Below are 14,107 nucleotides of genomic sequence, written 5' to 3'. Positions count from 1 at the left end.
GGCACTTTCAAATCGCTAATATGAATACAAGTTGGATCAGACTTGTAATCATTGTGTCTTCCCACACGGGTCAGTGAACCTGCTTTGAGGATGCGATGTGTTTCTATGAAGTTAGTATATTGGATAAAGTGAGTTCCATTTCGCCCATACCTTCATTATCGATAAGCACAGTAGCTATCCACATGAGAGTTGATCATCTATGATTGTTCGCGCATATCTGCAACATGACCACAAGATATTATGACATGGGCCTACACATCAAATTGGGGATGCTTACGAGATTTTCGGTGCTGCTTTCAAATTAATGTACAAATGCGATGACTATCTATTTCTTGGAGATTCCTTTCGTGATCTTCTTTGACTTCTTCTTCTTTCTCAACTCTGCACCAAGAGCCTTGTTGACAGTTTCTTCATCCGCCAACTCCAACAATGCTTTGGTGTAGAAGTCTTCTGTTTCTTCTTCTTCTTCTCCGTCCTCTTCAGGAGCGTTCTCAAGGACATCAGAGTCAGAGTAAATTTTATCGGTATAATAAAGAGGTACAACAGGAGACTCAGTGGTCTTGATTCCAATGGTGAGCAACAGACTTTCATCGAATGTCTTCAATACATTGTGCAAATTCTCAAGCAAGTCAGTTTCAGAGAACAGCTTGTTGAAAGAACCAATCTTAATCAACACAGAGTTACCAACAGGTGGTAAATATGCGGTGGACGACAAAACTTTGTTAAGTTGGTTGTTAAGAGTGACAAGCGACAATTGGTTTTGGTTTTTAGTAGACGCTACTCTGATGTTGATAGGGAACTTTGCCTTTTCATTCATGTAGAAAGTCTTACCCAAAACGTTAGGCATGGAGCTTAAAATGGCTTCATCAACAAGAAACAAGTCATATTCACTGTACAACTCACGACGCTTTTCGAATGTGTGGTAGATTGTTTTCAATTGTGTCAAGGTGAGAATCTTTTTCAAGGTTGGAATGTCAGCATTCTCCACTTCCTCCAATTGCTCGGCATTAGAAATAAAGTGGTCTCTGAGGAACAAACAAGTCTTCAATTCTTCCTGCTCTCTCAAGTAGGGCTTCGCCAACTCAATAAGGCGTGGTTTGAACTCTGGCTTTTGCGAAATGTATTTCTTAGTTTGCACGTCAACATATAAGTCTCTTTCAGGTTCGTCCTCGTCATCAAACAACTGAGACTTCTCCTCGGATTGCTCTTTTTGACGGGCCAAATACTTTTGCAATTCGGAAACAGCCTTTTGTGCTTGACTCTTGGAAACGTATCCAAATTCCTTCGCTTGAGAGGGTGCTGGAGCCTTCGCCTTTTTCAGTTTTTTGGAAGCAGGAGAGGCAACAGGGGTGTCTCCTTGAGAAGTAGACTTCTTCGCTTTGGACGGAGTTTTAGGACTGGCGGACGTCTTTGTTTTTTTGGCCATTTTTGCTTTTTCGGTGTAAGACAAAACGATCTCATCGCTCACTGAAAAAATACACTGGAGAAGACGCAGAGGGGTGTGCACACAATATGCTCCCACAAGCTTCCGGTTAAAATGCACATCTATTAATTTCGATTTACTTTTCTACCTCTTTGTCACTCTAAGCGAGTCATGTGTGTTGATATTGTACGTCGTCTCATGTAGAAGGTGGCATTGCTGTTTTGGGGAGAGGAACTTGTATACCTTGATTATGCACACGGTCGACTACTATCGCAGGTACATTATTGTCAATGTTTCTGAAGAGCACATCATGGCCATCGTTGATATCAAAGCATTCATCCTCATTGTCTCCATGTCCCTCTTTCGGTTCATCTTCCTCGCTATTTTCCATATGGTATTTTCGCACGTGCCCGCTATCAAAGCCTCCTAGTCTATCCCAAAGTAAATGAGAGAGTTCCTCCGGAGAATAGACGGACTTGGTGTTGGGTCCTTCTTCTGATTTATGGTAGTCATTCCATTCAGAATGAGGCGAGAGCGGGGGCAGAATGAGAAATCTTCTTGTCCCGTCTTCCAGGGGTAGTTCTAAGTAGTCAATAGGATCCGACTGGAGACACCACAGCTCATCGTTGAGAATGGTCAGAGGATTATCTTTGATGCTAAAGCTCACAAGTGCAGATCCCGCTAATTCTTTGTCTAGAAATTCTTTGATCTCTTTGGCTATAGTGGAAGAAGTACACACCAAAATGTACCTCCTGAACTTCGGAAGGTGTACCAACTCCACGTTAAAATTTCGCGTGGCAAGAAGATGTGCCAAAACCCCAGGGCTAGATATTAGTTCTGGGCTAAGTTTGCTTATTATTAACGAGTTTGTTGCTTGTCTTGTCATGGCGGCACTAAGAATGTGTGCACTTTAAACGGCCATTTGTGGAGTTCCCATTAGACAAGTGTGCATATGAGTGTACAGCCTCGAAATCCTGAACTGGAACATGGCAACGAGCCTTAAGTTGATTTTATAGAAGGCACACTTCATAATAAATGTATTCCGCACATGCCAAGACGGCGGAAATACGTATTATGTATTTCGAAATAATTTTGGTCCATCATTTGGAAGTCACCTGCTATGCACTCATTATTCTCTCCATTGTAACAGTCCACAACTTTTTCCGGAGGTGGGTTCGTGCGGGATGCTTCTGTATCAATGTAGATTTGGTTGTCGAACTGGTGATACTTTTCGTAAAATCTCATTCCAACCCGAGGGATTGTGGTGACAATATCACCTTTATGAATGACGCGAATGAACTTGCGATTATAAGTATTATGCGATAGAGGCAAGTAACTGCCCAAAACATAATCAGCCCACGTAGTAAAGTCTTTATTTCCCATTAAAGGTTGTCCCATAGTAACGAGCGTGATCTGGGAGTATCCCAAACCAAGGAAGTGGAGTGCAAGCAATAACGCTACAGATCCTCCCATGCTATGGCCCACGAGAACAAGTTCGTAGTTTTCGCAGTCACCGAGCTCACTTAATAGTAGGTCGCCAATAACATTCATTGTTCGGTAGAAGTATGCCCAGAATCCTTTGTGAATCTTGCAATTTTCGCCGCACCATGGAAGCGCTGAACCTAGGTTATGGAACGGAACCATCTCCACTTTCAAATCAGTTAAGGTATCGTGCAAGGACCGCGTTCCTCTGAGAGAAACGATCACAGTCTTTTTCCGCTCACCATTTGAAGTCTCTGTGTCGTTGTACTCAAAAATGTTCGAGTAGGTGGTAGCTATATATCCGCACACAGAGTCGTCGAAGAACCACTGATAAACCAATGTCATGTTAGGAAAGCTGCTTGCGCATTCGAGCTCACATTGGAACGGCTCCTCAATCCGATGAAACTTGTCTACACAATAAGCAATATCTATGAGATGTGCGTATATGTACAAATTGCTGTACACCTGGACATCGATAGGTTCGGGGGTAAATTTGGGTTTAAGGGGTGACTGAGAGGCAACAATCGGTATAGAGCCTGGTTGCAGTCGATAGGAGCTCACGAACGCACAGAAGAAGACTAATATTGTCAGAAGGAGCATGTAAAGCACATACGAGTGGGGTAATTGAATGCGCTAATCAACTATATCAGTCGCACAAAATGCACTACGATAACATCTTCATGCATTATACCCAATAATGGGAAATAAGTATTCTCAAAAGTAGGGCAGTAGCAATGCCTGGAGTCATAGAATATAGAACATTGATGAGCTTATGGATATTTCGCTTCAATATGGAAACAGATAATAGTAAAATGAGTGCCAAAAGGCCCATTGATCTAAAAGCCAATATGGTATTGGTAACATACCCTTGGAATGCGACCGAAACTCCGCTAAAGAACAGAGGAATTGTAATTCGGGAGAGTTGATTTTCCATATCAATCACTGTGTTGGTGACATTTTTAAGGCGAGATTGCAATTGATGGTGTAAAGTATCAGTCCGTTCTATGACAGTTTGTAAACGGGTATCCACTGCTTTCGCAAAATCATCTGCTTTGCTCACGACATGATTAGAAAAATCATCAAAGGCGGCCACTGCTGTAATATCGATGTTTGTCAACCACTCTTTCATGTTAAAATCGAATGTTTGTAGACCAGCATTAACCTGATTACTCATGTGATAGTTATTCTCCAAAGAATCCTTCATAAGTACGCTGGTTTTCATACCTTCTTCTAAGAAGTTTTTCATCTTCAAGATATCATTGACAGCATTCGAAGTGATCTCCTTGTGTCTTTCCCCAAAAATGTTTCCCTGTTCATTAAATTCGTTGTTCATATCATTAAATCGAGATATCGTATCTGTCACCAAAGCATTAACATGGCGAAGCTCGTTGCTGATTCCATTAATATCATTGTAGATACCAGCCGAAATGTCGACTATATCAGACTTTGCCTTGCTGTAGGCGGTTACCATAGACGCTTCGAATATCTCAAAATCTTGTTGCATTTCTTCTTCTTGATGCTGCCTGGAGTGTAAGAGTTGTGTCATCAAATCAATAAGGTCTTCGAATCTCTTTTCTATTGTACCACGGAATAGCTCGGCTGTCTGTGATGCTTTCACTGTTTCGTTGAAGAAACCAGAATACACTTTCGTAATATTGTAAAACAAGTCAACCACATGATCTTTCATGAATGGGAAAGCTTCTTCGAAACATATCGTCCTTAGTTTGCGATAGTTTCCCGAATAAGTGGTCCACAATTGTGAATTTTTTCGGAACTCCTGGATACACCTCTTGAAATCTCCAATCAGTGTAAGACTTTTACAACAGTCCGGATAATCAACCTCAGTCTCTTCCAATTCACAAATGGAAAGTTTTACAGCCAGTGATATTCGAATATCTACATCCACTGAATCAGCCCCTTTAGCTGTGCACTCTTGAATAAATTCACGGAGTGCTGCTTGCGTGCATGGGGATTTGTGGATGCTCTGGAGTTCTTGGAATTGAGTATCAATACTCTGAAGCCCGAGTTCCCCAAAGGCCAAATCAATAGCGAGAACTCCGCAAGTGAAAAGAATGAATCTCATAATCCTATGAGCATACAATCTGATCAGATGGCAAGACTTAATTTTAATTCATGTTACCTGTTGTTTCATCTTCGTTACAAATCAACAGAGTTATCTCTACCATTAACACTTCTAAACCGCTTTGAATAGATGTCTGAAGAGCCAAGATCATGTTATTCGAAATGTTCCTATCACTCTACTCTTAGCATTATGGATTGGAATTTTCAAGACCTTCGAAACACGAAAAGATGTCTTTGGTGTGCATGAATCACCATCAACAACATCGCACATTTGACAATAGTACTACTAGTACAATATCAAAAATGTCAGTACGACTGGCTTTGCCGAAAAAAGTACTTCAAAAAAGATTCAACAGTTTTTCTTTCATTCCAAACTCTGATGTTTTTGCATATGAAGAAAAAAAGCTCTCAAGAGAAATTGATGATTCTGTTGTGCCCAAAATGCCAGATGTCTCGCTGATTCCAAAATTGTACACGGACATGGTGGACCCAAGAGACGTTGTCGATCTCTTTATCCGCCCAAAGTTTGAGGATGTCGTTGTTACAGCCTTAGCAAAAGACTCTCCACTCTTCGGAGATCCAACCTATTCTTTGTTGTCGAGGTCTCATGTTAATGGTTCTAAATTTTTATTCGCCAGCTTAACAACTGAGTGGATGGATATATTCAGGTCCGGAATCAAACAGCTCTCGGAGATTACTCCAGAGAAGACCATTTTAAGTTACAACAGCAAATCTCGAGAAGCAACTATTCATGAACAGTTCGATTCTCTGGTTTTACACGATTATACCAGTTTAAGTTCATTCTACGAGAAACTTTTGGCAAATGATGACATCACTTTGGAGAATGTGACACATTTTCTCCTCCATCATATCCAGACTTTGCAGGATTATCAGCTTATCATGAAATATTTGAGCAACAATATTCATGCAATCAACACTTTCGCATCGAAGGATTTTGTCACAGTACTTTTAGATGATTTACTTCGATCAATATCAGTGGAGAGAGTTGACGTCTTTTCGGAGCTATTCACAAACTATTTGCTTGCATTCCAACCTAATCTTCTAAAGGAATTATCGCCGACAACTCTCGATCGTTTGGCTTATGTAACGTCTGCCTCTTCTGATTTATCAACTGCAATAGAAGCAATGGCGACGTTGATTAAAGTGCACGAGAATGCTCCTCTGAAGCCCACATTTGAGCTTTTTATGTCCAGATATTGCAAACTTGCTTATTCGCAAGACTACAGCAAGTCCCAAATATTAAATGACTTAGGAAACTTGAAATCAATCTTTTTTCACAGGGGCTTGGATACAAATGCGTTTAAATTGTTTCTTAATGTTGCTGTGAATAATGTTCATGATTTGTCGCATTTGCTTTCACTTGTTGAGGAAAAATCCCCAGCTCTATTAAATGACCATGCTCCTGCTATCTTCGAACGCCTTCAAAGTATTCACCAAGAAGATCATTCCTCAAAACTTATAAAGGCCGTGCAAGTGACACAATTAGCGAAAATTATGATTAACAATGGTGTGAAAGCAAACGATACACTCAAGGACTTGCTTTCAAAAATATGTGCTGATTTGGACATTCCTAGAATCCATTTGTAAATAGACTACCCGAGAGTAGAAACCTCGCATATCTTCCCATATTTAAACCTTTCTGGATTTCATTTCAGATATTTAATTTGATTGAATAGTTTTACCAATGATAACCCAATTTTCTTGCTGCGATACATCCAGTACGTAACTCATATATTATTATATAACCCATTCGATATTACACAACCCATTTGATATATACATATAACCCTTTTAATATTACATTAACCAATCAACGCAACTTCTATGACGATCGATGTTGTAGCAGCTGCAACTCAATGTCCGAATCGTTCATGTCATTATCCGTATCAAGTATCTCATGAATAGAGCTATTAGCAACCCTCTGTGTTCCACCGCCATGAAAGGCATTGGTGTAGATATAGAAACCATCGTCGGAATCTGAATCTGAATCCACGGAATAAGCAATATTTCTAGCTCTGCCTCTCATTTCATTTGCGGGATATACATCATCTTCCAAATGTTTTCTAGAAGAAACTGATCGTTTGAAAAAACAAACGAGTGATGCTATTAAAGCCATCAACAGAATAGGAAGAAGTTGGATCCAACCCAAGTAGCTGAGTTCAGGTACAAATAACAAAACGTCTGCTAGAAAAGCTAAAAGCGTCAGTAGAAACAGTAGTAGCGCAAAAAGTACCATCCAGTTGTAATACGGAGTGGTATCTCTCTTTATTGGTTTGAGTTTGTCGATGCTAAAACTGTCGCTGGTCTCAGTGTCGGTGGAAGTCTTCTTTTGGCGAACCCATCGAGTGTGATGTGAAGAACGATTGCGCAAATCATCAAGGAATGAAACGAAGAGTATTAGACACGTTTCCAATAGAAGAAGACTGGTGAAGAAGAATGCCAAAACATGCACCACCAACAATTTGGAAATGTAGTATGTCGCATTCGATGGTAACTCTATTCCAGAAAGACCATCGGTAACACCATCTTCGTACGACTCTGTGTCTGTTACGAAATCCTCAATCGGATATCCAATTTTCGGGTCCGAGCAAGCTCCAGTTGATATATCGCAGACGCCAAAAATACCAAACGTGATGTTGTTATAGGAACAAAGATGTAGGTCGTAGTTGATGCTTTTTCCTGTGATGGGTACCGATATGACCGGTAGTAGTTGTATAAGCCACGATATTAAACACAAACAGCCAATAAATATGACTCCAGAGTGCATCAGTGCCAGTGACTCTGTTTGATCGGATTGATGAGTAGTTGCCAAGATTATGCATATCTTGGTGCACGGGTGCAAAGTATCCAGGATGTGACTTACTTTTCATAAGCAAGCTACCGTGTTCATTGGTTCATAGGCTTAGTTAGATATGTAGATCTATGTTAGAGGTCTTCAAGACTCATTTTATCGTAGTCTCCCTTTCTAATGTTGGGGGTCAATGTAAGAAGTCGCACACACTTGTTGTACTAAAATGCCGTAGCGAACATGCTTTTGTGCTTGCAAATGAAAAACTACGAAAGAAATTAAAGCATATGAGCAAGACTTTCCAAGTTTATGAAAATGCAAAAATCACTTAGGATTTTAATTTCAGAGGTTGTAGTCTCATGCTGTCTTTGTTGTTTTCCATTACTCACGTGCTCGCACGAGACCTGATACTGAACGATATGATGTACAAACGATTGGCTATAGGTATATCGATAAGTGCAATTTTGATCTCAGTTTTCAAGCTTCATTTACCTAATATCACGTCACCGATATTTTTGGCTCGCCTATATTCACATCTTCACATTCCTTGTTCCATGTCCAGCATCCCCTCAAATCATCCTTATCACAAGGAGTTGGAAATCGCAACCTTAGCAGTCAAAAGAGCTTCAATTCTTACAAAAAAGCTAAGCGATTCAATTGCAGCTACCCTGAAAAACGGCACCCAGATAAAAGACGATAAATCCCCTGTAACTGTGGGTGATTATGCTGCTCAAGCTATCGTAAACCATGCACTTCAATTGAACTTTCCATCCGATAAGATTGTTGGCGAAGAAGATTCCATTTCTTTGCGTGATGGATCTGATGAAGCAAATAAATTGAATAGTCGTATTCTTCAAATCCTAGAGGATGCCCAGAAAGAAACTGCCTCCCTCAACAATCAATTGGGCGACCTCAAAACTATTGAAGAAATTCATTCCAGTATTGATTTAGGAAACTATGAAGGCGGACCAACTGGTAGATTTTGGGCATTGGACCCTATCGATGGAACAAAGGGATTTTTGAGAGGAGATCAATTTGCTGTTTGCCTTGCACTAATTGAGGACGGCAAAGTCGTCCTCGGTGTAATAGGTTGTCCAAACTTGGCTGAACATATCGTCTCTAATGAAGAACAGACAGGCAGAATAGGAGGTTTGTTTTCTGCCGTTCACGGCTTGGGATCTTACTACTCGCCTTTATTTGAATCGAATGAGTTCGTCCCCCTTGCTAAACAACAAAAACTTCAGATGACTGAAGAGACTTCGCCATCAAAATTAAAAGTGATGGAAGGAGTGGAAAAGGGCCACTCAGCCCACTCTACGCAGAGCCAAATCAAGCGGGAGTTAGGCTTTGATGATTCGACAGTGGCGAAACAAACAATCAACTTAGATTCACAAGTCAAGTACTGCGTTTTAGCAAAGGGACAAGCTGACATTTACTTGCGCTTACCTATCAATGACACTTATAGAGAAAAGATTTGGGATCATGCTTCGGGTAACATTTTGATTCATGAAAGTGGAGGTCAAGTAGGCGACATCAGGGGAAGTCCGTTGGATTTTGGTAAAGGAAGATACTTGCAATCCAAAGGTGTCATTGCTGCTAACAAGAAGATTTTTGCTACTGTCATTGATGCTGTTGAAAAAGTTTTAAGTAAGCAGTAAAAGTTCTTTCTTTTTATATATGGTTTCTATTTACAAGACACTATTCGCTGACCTCAACAACGTAATACTTTTGTTTACCAGTTCTCACAAGCAATAACTTCCCATCAATCAAATGATTCTCCTTGTCAAACAAAACAACATCGTCCGGATCAACGAATTGACGCCGATCAATTCCCAAGTAAACCCCACCAGCTCTGATAAGAGCCTTAGTTTCGTTCTTTGACATTTCGAGAACAGATGATAACAATGTGCTCATTTTCAAATCGGTAGGGTCCGGGAATGAAGAAAGCTTTAACGCTCTCAAGATTCCTGATTTTCTAAATTTCAGAATAAGCTTGTCGGCTGTGATGTCATCATCAAACGGTTGATCTGGGGTGGGAAACAAAAAACTCGTGATATAAGCCATTTCATCACCTACGCCATTACCATGGATCAAGTCCACAACTTCCCTAGCAAGAATTCTTTGAGCGATTCTTAAACCTGGGTCCTTTTCGTGTTTAGGTACAATCACTGTTTCGATTGCCTCTAAAGGAAGAAGAGTCATAATCTTTAAGAGCTTGAAGACCATCTCATCCTGAGAATTAATAAAGAACTGATACATCTGGAATGGTGTGGTTGATTTTTCGCTGATAAACACGGCATTTCCTGCCGACTTTCCAAATTTCTGACCACTTGGTGTAGTCAAAAGAGGCACCGTAATACCAAATGCCAGAGAATCATGTTCCTTTTCAGCCTTCGATTTCGTTTCAGTACTTTTTTGGAGACGTGAAATCAAATCAATTCCAGCAGTGATGTTTCCCCACTGATCGTTTCCACCAATCTGAAGATTAACACCCTCATTTTGGAATAAATGCCAGAAATCATAAGCTTGTAGAATCTGATAGGTGAATTCGTTGAATCCTATACCCTGCTGAGATTCTAGACGAGACAGAATAGAATCTCTAGCAAGCATTTGTGATACTCTGATATGTCTACCGTAAGTAGCTAAGAAATCCAAAAGCTTGACCGATTTCCACCAGTCCGCATTGTTCACACTCTGAATGGAACCCAATTTCGAATCATCCTTCGCAATTTCAATGTTTCTAGACTTTGCATAGTCGATGCCTCTTTTCAAAAACGTTTGAATTTGCTCCTGGATGATTCTCACGTTCTTTTCTCGCTGGGCTGCTTCCATTGCTGAACGTTCGCTTGTTCTCCCACTTGGGTCTCCCACCACACCGGTAGCCCCTCCAACCAAACCAACAACATCATGACCTCTCAACACAAAGTGTAGTAAGACCATAAGAGGTAGTAAATTACCCAAATGAAGCGATTCTGCAGTAGGGTCAGCACCACAGTACAATTTGAGCTTCTGTTTGTTGCCATGTTCAGTAATTTTGTACAAATCATCACTTGTAAGTGTCTCTATGAGGTTTCTACTGTAGAGGTGCGCCACAAGAGAACCTTGAAAGTCCTTAGATGTGAAAGACGAAGGAGTCAAATCGTGTACCGAGGGAACAATTTTCATATTCTCCGGGGGCAATTCCACAGTGGGGATAGTGGACTGGTGCCTCACTTGGCACACACACAATCGTCCACGAAGACTAGATTTCTGGAGTCTCAAAAAGCGCTGCATGCTTATTCTTGGGTAGTAGTATGAGTTGGTAAATTCTGTTCGCGCTTTTCCAATTGCCTTGTATGATTTAGTTACACTCTAATGAAAACATAGACCGAAATGGACACCTTTATTTGTCAGAGTTTCAAAAGAAGTACAAGGATAGCGAAGTGAAGTCATTATCTTTTTCAGCCAATATCTTTTCCCTCTTCCTTCCTTTATCTTCTTTACAGGTAAGGAGCGTAAATACCTCGAGCTTACTTAAACAATGAAAGTTCTGCAGTAGGATAAAATATCTTTATCAAAGAAGTTGACTGGGTCTTTTTCTCCATCGATTTCAAACGCTTTATTATGCCATCCAGAGATCTGGTGAATCTCATTTTCCATTATCAGTTCAAATCGCGACTCATCGCCAAAAAAAACCGAGACACACTTTGCATCATTTTCATGTCCAACATCTCTGTTGTTCATGCTGAAGACAGCACGGGGACTAGAAAAAGAAAGAGAAGAAAATCCAAGAAGCCAAAGGTGGATGCTCAAGTGGAAGATGTTACTGATGTCCGTGTGAATAGAACTAATAAGAAGATCAAGTTCGATTCAATCTCAGGTGAAGACGAAGAAGAAGAGGTGTCACCAGCAAAACAAACCCCTCAAATAGAGCCTGAATATGAACCAAGTGGGAGTTTAACTGAACCCGCTTTGAATAAGGATACTGTTCAGAGAGACAATGCAAATTTTTCTCCAGTTCAGGTAGAGAAACCAAAACATGAAGCAGAGTTGAAAGCCTCCATTAAGCGAAAGCCCTTAAAATCGAAGAAATCAAAAAAAGCAACATTTTACGAAGGAAGTGATGGGGATGATGATGAAAATGACGAAGATGATGCTCTGGCTTTCAAAATAAACTCTGGCGTTCTGAAATTAGAAAGGTCTCAGAAGGCAAAGGAGTTGTTGAAAGTCCGTGAGAACTTACCAATATATCAACACAAGGATAAGATTATTGACTACGTGACTAATAACCAGGTCACCGTTATCATTGGTGAGACAGGTTCTGGTAAATCCACTCAGATCCCCCAGTTTTTAATGCCATTAAACAAAAAGAGGGTTGCTGTTACTCAACCTCGTAGAGTGGCAGCTGCGTCTTTGGCAGCTAGAGTCAGTGAAGAATACGGTTGTGTTTTAGGTGAAGAGGTTGGTTACCAAGTTAGATTCTCCAATATCACGAGTTCCAAAACACAGTTGAATTATTTGACAGATGGTATGTTGATCAGAGAACTTATGCTTGATCCCAAGCTTTCAAAATATTCCACGATTATTATTGATGAAGCGCATGAAAGAACAGTCTTGACCGACCTCATTCTTGGTTTTTTGAAGCAACTCATTTCAAGTCGACAAAGAACAGACTTGAAGATCATTGTTATGTCAGCTACACTTAATGCGGAGCTTTTCAGCAAGTTTTTTGATTACGCTCCCATCCTCTTTGTCGAGGGTAAAATGTATCCTGTTTCCAGACATTATTTGAGCGAGTCATCCGAGGACGTTGTTGATACTATGGTGAAGGCTATAGTTCAAGTGAACATGTCAGAACAGGAGGGCGATATCCTTTGCTTTTTGCCGGGTCAAGAAGAAATTGACAACTGTGTGACAATCTTGAGTACTCTAGCTCCTCAACTTCCGAAAGAAGCGCCACTAATTGTTCCTTTGCCACTTTATGCTGCATTGTCTCCTGGACAGCAGCTGAAAATATTTGAAAAGCTTTCTGGCCGTAAAAGGAAAGTGATTATCGCAACTAACATTGCTGAAACTTCTATCACTGTTAGTGGAGTCAAGTTTGTCATAGATTCGGGTTTACGAAAGGTAAAGGTATGGAAACATCAATTGGGTCTTTCCACCTTGCTCACAACTCCTATTTCACAAGCTTCTGCTAAACAAAGAGCAGGTAGAGCAGGTAGAGAAAGTGCTGGTAAAGTGTTCCGTCTTTTCCCTGAGAATGTATTTCATTCCAAACTTCCGAAACAGCAGGAATCTGAAATCATGAGAAACGATGTAATTTTACCTATTTTAACTTTGAAGAAAATGGGTGTCGATGATCTTCTCAATTGGACTTGGTTAGAACATCCGGGCCAAGAAGCGATTATCAGTGCTTTGAATACTTTGTATTCTTTGGGAGCCCTAGATGATTCGGGTAAGGTCACTCCTTTGGGTTATAAGATGGCCATATTACCTCTTCCTCCTGCCCTTTCAGCTGTTTTGATTGGTGCTTCAGATTATGGTGTGCTACAAGACGTTATAGATATTGTCTCGTGTCTTTCGGTTGATAACCTCGTTCTCAATATCGGAGGCAATGGAGAATTGCGGGACGAAATAAATTACAAAAGAAGACAATATTGTCCGTTGGGAAATACCCTGGGAGACCTCATTGCTTTGAAAGAGTATTTTACCTACTTTGAAAAGCTTCATAGGGAGAAGAATATTTCTGAGTTGAAGATGTGGTGCAAGGACCTCTTTTTCAGCTACAGGGGCTTCATCAATGTTTTAAAGGTTAGAAGACAATTGACAGATTACATGATCACTACAATCAAACTGGATGATAGCTTGAATCAAAATGAAAAAGATGCACAATTGAAGAAGATGAAGGCACAACTTGCACTCCAATCATCAAACACGGAGTCCTCGGGTGAAGAGGAAGAAAACTTTCTTGACCTCAAACAGCTGTTGGACATCCCACTGATTCTTAAATCCTTCTTGAAAGGATACGCATTGAACACAGCTATTGGAATGCCAGACCGATCATTCCGTACATGTGCTACGGGTCAATTGATCAGTATTCATCCATCATCCAACCTTTTTGGTAAATCCAATCTCGATGCCATCATGTACATCGAGTATGTTTATACCGCCAAATCCTATGGGCGTAACTGCTCTCTGATTGAATTAAGTTGGCTTCAGGAGGTCGCACCCCACATTCTAGGTGGATCCAAAATTAGTATTACTGACTGAAGACTTCATTGCATATATATATATTTAAAGCATCCTATTCCACTACTGGATTTTTGTAGTCG

The 14,107-nt window shown here is 40.5% G+C and overlaps 9 protein-coding genes across 9 annotated transcripts; 3 read left to right on the top strand and 6 right to left on the bottom strand. All coding sequences in view use genetic code 12, as the record gives it.

Moving 5' to 3' along the window:
- Positions 1-325: 325 nt before the first annotated feature.
- On the bottom strand, positions 326-1,426 carry CIC1 (Cic1p; the record flags this gene model as incomplete). Its single annotated transcript, XM_002615720.1, has 1 exon — positions 326-1,426. The coding sequence occupies one exon, from the start codon at positions 1,424-1,426 to the stop codon at positions 326-328; it is 1,101 nt and encodes a 366-aa protein (XP_002615766.1).
- Positions 1,427-1,619: 193 nt separating this feature from the next.
- On the bottom strand, positions 1,620-2,309 carry RCN1 (Rcn1p; the record flags this gene model as incomplete). The annotated part of the gene is made up of 1 exon (XM_002615721.1): positions 1,620-2,309. One exon carries the CDS (start codon positions 2,307-2,309, stop codon positions 1,620-1,622), a length of 690 nt encoding a protein of 229 aa, XP_002615767.1.
- Positions 2,310-2,449: 140 nt separating this feature from the next.
- On the bottom strand, positions 2,450-3,505 carry FOB63_003181 (uncharacterized protein; the record flags this gene model as incomplete). The annotated part of the gene is made up of 1 exon (XM_002615722.2): positions 2,450-3,505. The coding sequence occupies one exon, from the start codon at positions 3,503-3,505 to the stop codon at positions 2,450-2,452; it is 1,056 nt and encodes a 351-aa protein (XP_002615768.1).
- Positions 3,506-3,590: 85 nt separating this feature from the next.
- On the bottom strand, positions 3,591-4,988 carry KAR5 (Kar5p; the record flags this gene model as incomplete). Its single annotated transcript, XM_002615723.1, has 1 exon — positions 3,591-4,988. One exon carries the CDS (start codon positions 4,986-4,988, stop codon positions 3,591-3,593), a length of 1,398 nt encoding a protein of 465 aa, XP_002615769.1.
- Positions 4,989-5,290: 302 nt separating this feature from the next.
- FOB63_003179 (uncharacterized protein) lies at positions 5,291-6,595 on the top strand (the record flags this gene model as incomplete). The annotated part of the gene is made up of 1 exon (XM_002615724.2): positions 5,291-6,595. One exon carries the CDS (start codon positions 5,291-5,293, stop codon positions 6,593-6,595), a length of 1,305 nt encoding a protein of 434 aa, XP_002615770.2.
- A 235-nt stretch (positions 6,596-6,830) lies between these two features.
- On the bottom strand, positions 6,831-7,775 carry RIM9 (Rim9p; the record flags this gene model as incomplete). The annotated part of the gene is made up of 1 exon (XM_002615725.1): positions 6,831-7,775. The coding sequence occupies one exon, from the start codon at positions 7,773-7,775 to the stop codon at positions 6,831-6,833; it is 945 nt and encodes a 314-aa protein (XP_002615771.1).
- A 380-nt stretch (positions 7,776-8,155) lies between these two features.
- Positions 8,156-9,454, top strand: HAL22 (Hal22p; the record flags this gene model as incomplete). The annotated part of the gene is made up of 1 exon (XM_002615726.1): positions 8,156-9,454. One exon carries the CDS (start codon positions 8,156-8,158, stop codon positions 9,452-9,454), a length of 1,299 nt encoding a protein of 432 aa, XP_002615772.1.
- Positions 9,455-9,494: 40 nt separating this feature from the next.
- FOB63_003176 (tyrosine--tRNA ligase) lies at positions 9,495-11,069 on the bottom strand (the record flags this gene model as incomplete). Its single annotated transcript, XM_002615727.1, has 1 exon — positions 9,495-11,069. One exon carries the CDS (start codon positions 11,067-11,069, stop codon positions 9,495-9,497), a length of 1,575 nt encoding a protein of 524 aa, XP_002615773.1.
- A 426-nt stretch (positions 11,070-11,495) lies between these two features.
- Positions 11,496-14,045, top strand: FOB63_003175 (RNA helicase; the record flags this gene model as incomplete). Its single annotated transcript, XM_002615728.2, has 1 exon — positions 11,496-14,045. One exon carries the CDS (start codon positions 11,496-11,498, stop codon positions 14,043-14,045), a length of 2,550 nt encoding a protein of 849 aa, XP_002615774.2.
- Between the last annotated feature and the right edge of the window lie 62 nt (positions 14,046-14,107).

The sequence above is a fragment of the Clavispora lusitaniae genome (assembly GCF_014636115.1).
Source record: "Clavispora lusitaniae strain FDAARGOS_655 chromosome Unknown tig00000105_pilon, whole genome shotgun sequence".
In the NCBI taxonomy this organism is placed as follows: Eukaryota; Fungi; Ascomycota; class Pichiomycetes; order Serinales; family Metschnikowiaceae; genus Clavispora; species Clavispora lusitaniae.
The sequence above is the reverse complement of the archived record's forward strand: the minus strand, read 5'-3'. Positions and strand labels throughout refer to the sequence as shown.